The sequence below is a fragment of the Gavialis gangeticus genome, unplaced genomic scaffold, assembly GCF_001723915.1.
Source record: "Gavialis gangeticus isolate Ggan-Ray unplaced genomic scaffold, GavGan_comp1, whole genome shotgun sequence".
In the NCBI taxonomy this organism is placed as follows: domain Eukaryota; kingdom Metazoa; phylum Chordata; order Crocodylia; family Gavialidae; genus Gavialis; species Gavialis gangeticus.
In genome coordinates, this window is record NW_017729034.1 from 17,742,438 (window position 1) to 17,754,786 (window position 12,349).

At 45.6% G+C, this 12,349-nt stretch overlaps 1 protein-coding gene across 1 annotated transcript in view; it reads left to right on the forward strand.

Moving 5' to 3' along the window:
* Positions 1–11,398, forward strand: part of ING4 (inhibitor of growth family member 4) — a 25,034-nt gene extending 13,636 nt beyond the window's left edge. The window contains exons 2-8 of the mRNA XM_019527134.1: positions 7,822–7,893; positions 8,061–8,227; positions 8,466–8,580; positions 8,904–9,012; positions 9,460–9,607; positions 10,221–10,282; positions 10,518–11,398. Of these exons, the coding sequence (XP_019382679.1) occupies positions 7,822–7,893; positions 8,061–8,227; positions 8,466–8,580; positions 8,904–9,012; positions 9,460–9,607; positions 10,221–10,282; positions 10,518–10,557 (713 nt within the window). The 3' untranslated portion in view covers positions 10,558–11,398. The remainder of the gene's footprint in view (positions 1–7,821; positions 7,894–8,060; positions 8,228–8,465; positions 8,581–8,903; positions 9,013–9,459; positions 9,608–10,220; positions 10,283–10,517) is intronic.
* Positions 11,399–12,349: the final 951 nt, after the last annotated feature.

The following is a 12,349-nucleotide window of genomic DNA, read 5'->3' on the forward strand; positions in this document are numbered from 1 at the left end:
TGCTGGTTTCCCTTGAGCATCATCCCTGAAGCCAGCCCATCACAGATGTGCTCCTTGAAGATCTTCTCAAAGAGTTTCCCTAGGATTGAGGTAAGACTGACAGTCCTGTAGTTGCCTGGGTCCTCCCTCCTCCCTTTTTTAAGATTTCCAGTTTAAGTCATGGAAGCAGAAGTTAGGTCATCTAAAATAAGAGTTGATACAGTTAATCCACTTAGGATTCACCTTGCTTCTGCAGTATAGAGCTGTTTCACTTTTGTGTCTGGAGCTGAATTTCTTTAGATCCTGGCATACAAGCCTTTGCAGTACCAGGACAAGATCAGTATGGAGGTCCTATATTCTAAAGCTTTTGGAGCATTTAAATAACCAAATGATCTACATTTGTTGGCTGGACTAAAAGACAGCACTACATTGAGAGTAGTTGATCATATACAGTATGCTAAATTCCATGGGGTTATGTGAATTTCATTTTCATCTGTCTCTCTTTGAAATACTCAAACAGCTTCAAAAGTTTTGGTGCCAGTCTGGGCGCCATACTACATGTACTCCAAGATCTGCTTTTCTGACTCAGTAAGTGAGAGAAGCACAGCAATCAGAGTCATCTAGTTATGACAGACTAGCTCAGTAATACCGCTTGACACCAGGTGAATTCCAGGATGTGGTGAAACGGGTTATGAGTAAGACCCCCTCCCCCCTTTCTCAAAACTTTCCTGGCTTCCTTGAAGCATCCTATAATCTGGTGCAAAAGTTACCTAGATTGCAGCATGTCTAAGAAAAAAGCAAGGAAGCCTGGCATGTGCTACAGTTAACGCAAAACAGTGCTACGTGAGGATAAAGGATGCTGTAGATGCAGTGAAGGGATGCAGGTAATGTAAGATGTATTGCTGTAACTACGGATGTGGTGTACTGATCAAATGTGTGTAAACAAGCCAAATAAAGGAACAAGTGCTAGACATGTAGAAAGTTAAAGGGTAACAGCAGTATGTGTAGCTACACAGGCTTTCAGTGTGAAAAATTAATGATTTTGGATCAAATAACTGTTTTTGTCTTCAAATATCGACAAGTCTAACTTGTCCTCTGCATTTTTACTTGTGGAAGGAGGTTGGTCCTGGGGACATGTTCTAGTTTTTGGAAGAATATTAAATGTGTATCTCTGACTATGAAAGAAAAATTCTGCATGGTGTGAATGTCTTACTTTTAAGGATGTGGCAGGAAAAGTGAGACCTTTTTTCTTGGGGAAAGAAGGGTTTGTGCAAGAAATAGCTCAGGAAAATCAAGAGTGGTGACAAATTGAGAATGTGTGAGAGAGAGAAAATGGAGGAAGAAGGTAAAGAGAGTAGTAACTTGAATAAAGAAAGGAAGGAAGAGACCCCAAGGGATAAAAAGAGGGAAGGAAATGTAGGGAGAAAAGGTTACTCATAGTATGGAATGAAGAACAGGAAAACAAGGGGCAAAATGTTCCTTGTCTTATAATTGCATATAAGGTAAGCTCACTGAACATATTATTAAACTGCTGCCAAAACCAGCATGTGCTCAGCAATGGAAACTGATTATGAAGTTGATTAAATACAGTCAACACTGAGCATGACTATAAAACACATAGCCCATATTGGGCAAACATGCTGATGTAAATCTTTTTTGGGCCTTAAAAAAACACGTGGGTGTTCCTCCACTGGGAGCTGGTGCCAGGGCTGGAGGGGCTACGGTACCCAACCAGCACTGGGAGTACCAGACCCAGTTCTGAAACCTTCCCCTTGGTACCAAAAATGCTTGATCTTAACCCAGGGGCAGGCAATTATTTTGGGTGGAGGGCCACTTACTGAGTTTTGGCAAGCCATCGAGAGCCTCATGATAGGCAGCCAGGGGCAGATAAATATTAATCTTCTACATTTTTTTAGGGGCCCCACGGGCCGAATAGAATGGCCTGGCGGGCCGTATCCAGCCCCCAGGCCACATTTTTTCCCACCCGTGTCTTAACCAAAAGGCTGAGATGCTGATGGGAACCTACCAGGAAGCTAAGCTAGTACAGCCCATCCGAATAAAATTTGTGGTAGCGCCCATTAAACATAGCCCCCCTCACTGCTGATTCTTTCAAGTCATGATGAGCCATTACATTGCATGCATTTTCACTTCCTCTTTCCTCCCAGAGCTGAGCTGTGCCTTCCTTTCCCATTTGCAATTATTCCTGTTTCTTCACCAGCCTTAAATACCTGGCAAACATAAAAAAACGGGACCCAAAACAATTCATTCAGAATCCCTCTGTCGCCCCTTCTCTCAGCCTGTCTTGGAGGATGGGCCACACTAATCATGTATGAGGTGAAGCCAGACCAGATTACCCCACGCCTCTTCTGCATATAGTTTTGGAGCATCCCAGGACTTGTGATGAGAACACCCAGTTCCAGACATGAGTTGAGGGATAATTAGCACACAGATCCTTTGTGGATGGTATCTGGAGTATATGGATACTGAGCAATGCTGAGCTGTGGGATCACCAGGGCTGAAATGCTGTTGAGTGTATTGGGCCCGCCCAGAGAATGATATAGTAAATCATAAGCCTTGGGTTTTGTAGGTGCCAACATACTGCTCAAAGGGGTGTTTATGGACTACATGTGTTAAAACTTGCAGCAGCTTTGAAAAAAGGTAACACGCATCAATTCTGGATGAACTAAGTGCATGGATGCTATATTTAAATAGCTACAGAGGTTTAATTTCAAGGTTTGTTTTGAAGTTTGGTATTTACTTCCATGTACTTGGGGAGAGCAAGTAAGGAGAGGGGGAAGGAGCTGCTAGGGGAAAAAGTTTGGGGAAGCAGAGACCAAAGGTGCTACTTGATCCCCACAGATTTATTTTACTTTCTGTAGCCATGGGAGGGGAACAAATTCAAGGCAAGTCTCCTCCAAAATTAGATTCTATACCTGGAAAATTATAACAAACTTCAACACTTTCCACATATAGAATCAAATTATTGGGGGGTCATCTTATAATCAGGGTCATCTTCTGTTTTAATAAATGTAGTATTAGGAAAAACTTCTTTAATGCCAGAAGAGTAAATTCATGAATAAGACTACCCAGGGAATTTGTGGAATCTTCATTAGAGATTTTCAAGAGGAAGTGGGATAAGCGTCAGACAGGGATGATTTAGGAACAGCATTGCAGCTTTTGAGCGGAGGGGTCCGGTAGAATGATTCTATAGAGGATTTCTTTAAAAAAGAGTAGTCTTGATTTAAAGAACTCAAGTACTAGAGAATCTACTACATGCCTTAGTAACTCCCATTGTTCTTTAACAACTTTAAAGATCAGGCTTATTAGTCTTTCATTCTGCAACAGGTTTCTTGCAGTAGTTTCCTGATTTTTTTTTTTTTTCCCTTCTCTTTTTTCAGTATGTTGACTTTTAAAATTGTGGACAACCTAAACTGAGCACAGCATTCCAGTAATGTCTTTGCTAATGCCATGCATAAGAGCAATGCCACCTCCTAATTTCAATTTGATGTTCTTTTTGTCCTACATCCAAGGATCACATTTGCACTCTTAGGCCGCATCCAGACGAGCGCAGACTCATTTGTGGCACCGCACACTGTAAGTGCAGGCATTCCCCATGCTGCTACTTTACTTGGTGGGGGGCAGGGGAGGGTTGACCCTAGGAGTTTCCAGGGTCAAAAAAACGCACACTGAAAAAAAGTGGGGTGACACTTGACAGCAGCATGTGCCGCCCAAAACTGGTGCCTGGCTGGCTGGAGCTACACTCTGGCTGCTGCCCACGCTTCCTGCTATGGCTGCAACTCCTGGAAGTCCCCAGGTAAGGCTACTGGGGCCAGCACAGTTCCTGGCCCCAGCCTCCCCTACTCCACCTAGGGTAACTTGCTGCACACCAGAGCATGGGTGTTTCCTGGGGACAAGTAGTGGTGGCACAATGTGTGCTTCTGCTGCTTGTCCCCAGGGAAACAAATATCCATGCATGTCTGGATGCGCCCTTAGCTACCACATGGCATTCTGAGCTCACATTCATGTGGGTTATCCTCTATAACCTCCCCCCCCCCTCCAGACAAGCCCCTGGAAATGAGCTGGAGACATTCCCCTGCTCTCTCCAGCCTCCTGCTCCATGTCTGCTACTGCCAGTGAGTGGGGGGAATGAACAGGGTATTGGGGAACGTCCCCTCCTCCAGCCCCTCTACCCCCTACTTACCTGGCAGAAGCCAGGTCCAGGCCCCTGCAGCTTGTGCTGCTGCCTGCCCATTGCTGCCTGCCCCACATGGGCAGGCAGTATGCTTCAGGACCAGGGAAAGGGCCAACCACAGAGACGCTCTGGCAAGCTACCAGAGCATCTCTGTGGAGGACTGAGCCTCTGGTTGCTTCAGTTCTTATCCCCCCGGATATTGTTTGACCCCTCTGACCCCAGGGATCTAATTTTGCTCCCCCGCTGCAAATTTGTAGCGCGGGGAACTTTTTTTTTTGTTCCTGCAGGTGCCTCTTGCAGTGTCTCAAAGGGGTTTGAGACGCTGCAAGAGGCACGTGCAGGCTCGTTTGAACGTGCCCAGTAGGTCCAGATCAGCTTGAGGAAATTACTTGTCCTCATCATTTTTCACTACTTCTTCAATTTTGAAATTGTCTGCAGCTTTACTAGAAATGATGTTATGTTTTCCTTAAGTTCTTTGGTAAAGATATTGCAAAGCATCGGGCAAGAACAGAACTGACTCTGTTTTGCTGTGTTAAAAATTAACATAGATTTGCCTAAATTTTACTAGTTCCTGAACTCTGAAAATCATCACTTGAACCTTCTTGGTTAGAGGGTTGGGTTTTTTTTGTTTGGTTGGTGGTGGTTGTTGTTTTTAAAAGAGTGGCTGCTAAATTATCTGAAGTCTTTCTGTACTGAGCATGCTCTGCCGCTAGATTACAAGAACTGAACACAACTGCTGTGACTGCTGCTTCCAGCAGTCAGGGGACACCATGCACTAGGAATGAGAAATGTTTTTCTTCTCTAATCTCAGTTCTCCACAGGCTGGGGTCCTGTAATGAGAGGGATAAATCAGCTAGACTAGTGCAGTGGAGGTGAGGAATAATAGGTGGGATACATGGAGGCTGTAGGGAGAAAAAGTAGGTACCAGAGGAACAGAGACAGTGGGGGGCAGAAAGGCTGTGGGATAGTAGCTGAGACAAGTATTGGGAGGGACAAGCTGCATAGAGAGACAGGGAACAGAGGCAAATGGAGTTTGTTTGCAGGAGTCAAGAACAAAGGGCAGTTGGTAGGGAAAGCCCTGTAACCACTTGAACGTACCCCTTCCTAGAACTTGCAGTAGAATCCAGGATTCCTGAGTTTGAGAGTCCTGTGCCACTGTTTGTGTGTCATTTCGCTCTAAGGTTGTTCGACACAGCACAACAGTCAACTGTTGCTACTGATTATTCTGTCTAGACCATACCTTAGTTTGTCACCCATGACATTGTTCATGAAAATGTCAAAAGTCGTACTGAAGTTGGCTATGCTTTCTTTATTTGTCTTTTTGCTTAGGACAAATGGTGCTTTTTTTTTCCCTCTCTCTCATGTCTCTTGCTAGCATTATCTCAATTTGTGCCTGTGCCTTTTCTGATCTTTACACCTGCATACATAAGATTCTTTATTAGCCTTCAAATTGTTACACTGCCTCCCATTGGTTCTGGTCTACCTTGTTAGTCAGCTTTTGTGAAGTCCATCCTTCTTCTGTACTGTTGTTGGTATCATGAACTCTAACGTTTCATGATTCATCGCGTTCACCTTCATATTCTCAACCAGTTCCTCCCCATTCAGTCATAAGCAGCAAATTAAGAATGCCCACCCTTGTTGGTTTCTGCCCCATGTGTACCAAAAAGTTGTCCCCAACAAAATCTAAAACTTGTCTGTGCTCTACTGTGTGAAATTTCCAGCTAGTTGCATGGTAATTAAAAGGTCCTTTTACCACCAGGTACTGTGATTTGGATAATCTCAGGTACTCATTTAAAAAAAAAAGTTTTGTCCACCTGCTAGTTTGGTGCTCTGTAATAGATATTTACAGTGACATCCCTTGCTGTTTTCCTCTTTTTATTTTGGCCCAAAGACTTTCAACAGGTCCAGTTCTTACTTTGTTCTGGACCTCAGAACACGTGCACGTCTCTAGATATGCAAGGCAGTATATTGTCCCCTTTTCCCTTCCCGTTCTTCCAGAAAAGGTATACCCATCCATATTCTGGTCCTATGAACTGTCCCACTAAGTGTCACTTAACTCAGTGAGATCATCATTTTGTGTGTGCTAGGACTTCCAGCTCTTCCCAGTTATTCTCCATATATCTTTCCATTTGCACTTGAGATTACTTAATACAGAATTTGGCAGACTTTTTTCTGGCCGCAGCCCAGAATAACCCTGCTCGAGTCTGAGGTAGGTCAGTGCTAGGACTCAGCTGTTGCTACCACTTTCCCTGTCACCCAGTTGTGGCACCTGTGAACCTCCCTGCCCTCCACTGTGGTTCCACTCCACTGCACTCCCAGAATCCCCTGAGTTCACAAGGTGCATTCAGTGGTTCCACAGAATGGATTTAGCCCATGGACTATAAGTTGCCAACCCCTGGCTTGACACATTGTCCCACTACTGTCCCATTTGCAACTTGATTATGATTTCCTGTGTTCCCTTCTGTTCTGAGGTCTTGTGCTGGTCAGCCTGCTTTTTATTTACCTATGGGCTTTTGTTACTAGCTGCAGTCAAATCTAATTTAAAACACTAGGTTAATGAGTCTATGAGCAAAGTTACTTCTCCTCTTTGTTAGGTGGACCCCATCAGCTCAAAGGTGGACCATGGTCAAAGACGCCAAAGCCCTGCTGCTACATATTGATCTCCAGAATGCATCTGCCCCTGCTTGGGCCCTTACCCTTGACTAGAAGGATAGACGAGAACTCAACTGGAGCCCTAACTGGAGTTTTACCAGGGCATGTGAATTGCAGTAATCAAGCTTGGAAGTCATGAGTGCTTAACTCAGTGTGGTCACATCTGACTTGATTGGACAGGGTGTGGCCAAGAAGAAAGCAGGCACTTTTTGCTGGTATGGCCATTTGCGCATCCAGAAGTCAAGTGAGGGGTCAACCTTTTTGGCAAGCCTGCCACAAATTAGCCCCCAAACCTTCCTGAATCCCATTGTGATCCCCTCACCTTCCCAATCTGCTGCTTTGCTTTCTTCTTTTTGCCCTGTGTTGCCTGTTTCCTTCCCCAGTCTGCTGCGTGCCATTTGTGGCACATGGGCCAAGGTTGGCCACCCCTGCAGTAGGGTAAGTCTGAAAGGACCCCATGGCTGTGAATAGAATAGCAAGAAGATACACTGGGAATGAATTGCTGATCTCTGATTTTGAATGATCCATTCTGAGCCTTGCTGCCAATCTGTAAAAGCAGTTCATGGTTACAGTTGTGTTTTAAGGTGCTAAACTGACTAGGCTGAAATAAATTAGGTTGCAGCAGGCCAGAACAAAGAACATGGGACTGGGAGATAAGATTCTTGTACCTGTTTCCAGCTTTGTGATTTTACTTGACCTAGCACAAGTCTCTTCTCATCTTTTCTTCAACCTTCCTGTCTCACTAGTGGGGATATCTATGTCCATCCACCTTTTGGATGGATCAGTAGGGAACAGCCTTTGCTTTGAGATGTTGGCTTAAAAAACATCACTGTATTGAAAATGCAAGATAAAAGAAAAAGTTGAGTTTTGGTATCTACATCTTCTATTATAATGAACTGACTAGCATGTTTGTGTCAACACTGCTTGATGGAATTTGTGTTTATTTACTCTGTGTCCTAGACAGCCTGACCCCTCCATGTGTCCTCCTCTCTCTTCAGGCATTGAGAACCTACCATTTGAATTGCAGAGAAACTTCCAGCTCATGCGAGATCTGGACCAGCGAACAGAAGGTGAGTGTCTGAGATGAGACCCAGAGTTGCATGCTGCGACAAAGCAGGAAGCTTCCAGCTAGTTAGCTTTTCTTTCCCTTGTATGCACTGTAGTGCCAGGGTTTTTCTGCCTGTCCTAGGAGAAGGCATTGTGATTATTGTTGACAGTGAGCTTGGTTTTGTTTCAGACCTCAAGTCAGAGATTGATAAACTGGCCACGGAGTATATCAGCAATGCGCGGACTCTGTCCTCAGAGGAAAAATTGGGGCTTCTCAAGCAAATCCAGGAAGCCTATGGAAAATGCAAAGAGTTTGGGGATGACAAGGTTCAGCTTGCCATGCAGACCTACGAAATGGTAAGAAGAAGAGTGCGGGGGAGTATAAGGTGGCTACGGTCTGAAGGGCTGAAAATCATGACCCAGTGCTTTCTATTCCTGATTCAAGGAGTACCTCGAGAACCCTGGTTCTGTTGGGAATCCCCAGCTTCCTTGGTGACTGATCTCTGCTCTTTGTCCAAGTTGTTTCTGCTGTATTCTCTGGGTCCCCTGGGATTCTGTCCTCTGATAACACTGTTGCTCATTGTTGCCTAAACAGGTGGACAAGCACATCCGGCGGCTGGACACTGACCTTGCCCGTTTTGAGGCTGACCTGAAGGAAAAACAGATTGAGTCAAGTGATTATGACAGCTCCTCCAGCAAGGGCAAGAAGAGTGAGTCCCCTACCACTGGGGGCTGAAGGCAGGGGGCAAAGGACCACAGAAGTAACAGGCATGGAATGAAGCCTTGGAGGGCGTGGCAGGAAACAGCACAAAGGCTGTTACAGTTTGAGGGGGAGAGACACCTCAAGTAAGGCTGATAAAGAGATGGCCCAGAGAGATGGGGGGGGGAGGTTTATGTGGGGTGTCCCAGAAGAGATGATGGGGCATGTGACCCAAAGACGATAAAGGGGTGGGTGTCTTAGTGTGCAAAAAGGGACTGCTTATAGATGTCTCTTTCTAGTAGGCTTAATTTTTCTCTTTCCTGTTCCTACCAGAGGGCCGGGCCCAGAAAGAGAAAAAAGCTGCTCGTGCTCGCTCCAAGGGAAAGAACTCTGATGAGGAGGCACCAAAGACGGCTCAGAAAAAGTTGAAACTTGTCCGCACGTGAGTGATGGGGAGACCCAGGAGGTTGGGTACAGCATTGCAATTCAGATAGACTGGATGTGACAACATGGGTGTAAAAGACTGTATTTAGTGTGAATGAGGGAGAGAGACCGTTTCAGCTTGCTTAATTAGAATCAGCTTAATCGGTCAGTTCCTGCCCAATGTCCTGCCACTCTATGGGTTCAGACTAGGGGTTAATCATTCCACTACCTCTTCCCTGCCCTGGGGAAGTGAAAGCAAGAGCCTTGGTATAGCTGCAGGAACTCCTAATGAAAGTAATCTCCTTTTTCCTGCCTGCAGGAGGAAAGGTCTGGATAATCAGAGCTTCCCTGTGGGGACAGGACCCCAAGATAGTGGATTTGTGGGTGTATGTGTAGGACCTTAGGGATAGGTGATGCAGCCCTTTCCTGGTGACCCTGCTGACCTGATTCCCCTTTCCCCCTGCAGAAGCACAGAGTATGGGATGCCCTCAGTGACCTTTGGAAATGTGCACCCCTCAGATGTGCTGGATATGCCTGTGGACCCCAATGAACCTACCTACTGCCTCTGTCACCAAGTCTCCTACGGAGAAATGATTGGCTGTGACAATCCAGATGTAAGAGACCTGTATTTGGTGTGAATAAGTGAGAAGGGATTAGTGAGAGACCCTCATGGTGGGAATCTGGCCCTGTGTGAATCTGATACATACCTGAATCAACAACATTGTAAGGGTGTATCTCCAAATAGCATGAGAAGCAGGGTTTTCTGTGGTGATATCTTTTATCAGACCAGCTGTATACTTGGAGGAGAGGTGACAAGTTTTCGGGTGCACACTGCCTTTTCTTGGGTCCTCTTACACACTTTCTGGAGTATCATGGCTGCTACAATGCTGTAACCCATCTCCAAATAGTGGGATGGAGAGGGGAGGGAGATACTTATCGAGGGGAATTAAGAAGGATCATGAATTTGGGGAGGACCCTTAGAGGAACTAACTTTTGTGCTGGTTGAACTTGGGACCAGGAAGGAGAGAAGCTTCATAACAGCATAGAAATTAGGCATGTTTCTCTATCCCCTGTTCTGTGTTGCACATTAACATGGTCTCTTTTACAGATTTGTCAGGGAAGCTTTATATAATTAAATGATCAAGGGGCCTTCGGTAGCCCCTAAATTACATGTCAAGGAAGGAAGTTCCCCTTTATGAATGACTTCTTGCTTTCTGCCCCTACCAGTGCTCCATTGAATGGTTCCATTTTGCTTGTGTGGGCCTGACGACAAAGCCAAGAGGAAAATGGTGAGTGCATTCTGAAAGCAAGGACACTGCAGGTACCAAAGGGATAAGGGGATCTCATGAGTTTCTGGAGAGGGAAAGCCCTGGGTAGGGTATTTAGAAGTGATCCCATTGAAGATTAATTGGGGATCATATGTACATGGGATCTTGGGGCTGCTAGAGAGGGTCAGATGGAGTCGTTTTTTGGAGGATCTCCGTCACATTTTAATGTCTGCTTCCTTTCTTCCCTTCCTACCAGGTTCTGCCCTCGTTGTTCCCAGGAGAGGAAAAAAAAGTAAAATCCTCTGAGCCCTTGATGCTGCAAGAGCTCCCTTCTTCCCTGCCATGGTCTTACTGCTGCTTCCCCAGCCCCTGGGACCTTGACTGGGGGGAGGAGTCTTGTCCTCCTTGTGCTTAGGGCCACCTCTGAATGGTTTGGGCCCTCATAACAGTTCCTGTGTGTTCTGTATCCCCTGCTGCCTCCAAATTCCTATGGGAGGTCCTCTGTTTGTGCTATTCAAAAACAGATTTCTGAAACAGAAGGAATGAGAGTAGCTGGGTAGCTCCTAGATTTTCAGGGGCTGGGATGTTTACTTGATTTCCCCATCTTTCCTTCAGCCCTCTCAGAACTCATTGCGTACATCTCTCCTTCAGGAAATCAGATGTAGAGATGCGGAAAGGGAAGAAAGCAAGTCTTCCCTAACTCTACAGGTCTGTGACTTCTTTCCTAGTTGTCTCCTTCAGGAGTGACAGGGAGCCAGGCCATCTTTTAATCTGGTGGTTTGGTTGAGAAGTTAGATCTTTTTACATCTGCCGTACCCTGCCCTGCCCTATTCAGTAGTTCCTTCTAGCATCAAATGGTCTCTGCTGTAGGGAGAAGGGGAGTATTTAGAGCCAGCCTGAGTTTCTTATTCATCTCCAGGGCTAATCCCCTAGGAATGGGAAATGCATTGCAGGAAGGAGGAAGCATCTGTGAGCTCATGGGGAAGGATGGCTCCATCCAACCTGTACTTATGTGACAGTCACCCTTCCTTCCTTTTTGCAGTTGGGTTTTTCTCTCCTGTTGGTGATGGGAAGCATGGAGATCCAAACCAACTCATGAAATGTAGAATTAAATAAAACCCACTGAAACAACCGTTACAGGATTTATCCGTTTTTTGTGGCAGCTGAATCTGGATTTGGACTTCATAGACAAATGGTGACAGACACTACTCTCTCGTTCAGTGAACAGCCTGGCTCAGGTACAAGACAGACAAGTTTTCGGACCTAGTCCCCACCACCGCAGTTTTTCTTTGCCACTGCTTCTTCCCATCCCTGGCTGCAGTGCTGGTGCAGCTCCTAGCCTCTGTGCAGTTCCTTGCTGCTTGGCCCTAGTGCAGGTGCAAACACAAACCCCTGCAACCAAACCACAGGATTGATTAGGTCAGAACACTGCTTTAGTTGAGCCTCTCATACTCCCAGCCTAGCTGCCTTCACAGATACTGTTCTATATGAGATGTAAGGAGAAACATGACTTCAAGATGTAAGCATCCTTACCAAGGGGACATGGTTACATTAAGGAGTTGAACATGGTGGGGAAAGAGAAATTTCCCTTTTGCATGAAGGTATGAGCAAATTAACCACTTACTGAGGAGACCATTAAACCTCTCCTTGTTTACATTCAGTTGCCATCTCTGGGACAAAGTGAGAGGGTTTGCTTCTGCCCTCCAGAATAATTTAAGTGTCTCATAAGTTTGGTACGTTAACTTGGGCAGCATTTATTTACAACCAAACACATTTTTAAAAGAACAGTAGTTCTTTCTCCTGATATGACGTGGTCCTGTATATGGGGGTACCCTACCTCACCTCAGCAAATGAACAAGAATGTGTGGAGAGCCTTGCTGTTTCTTCCTCATCACAGCTGTCCTTGGATGGTGGTGACAGATCCTCTGTTGGAGTGAGGGGGCAGTAAGTCTGATGTTTCAATGGGTTGGGGTCAAGTTTTTTTCTCTCCTTATTTGGATGCAACCCAGCTTACCTGAAGATGGGGAGAAGTGGTCCAAAAAAGGAGGAAGGTCCTGGTTTTCTCAAAGAGGTTCAGTATCAGGGCCC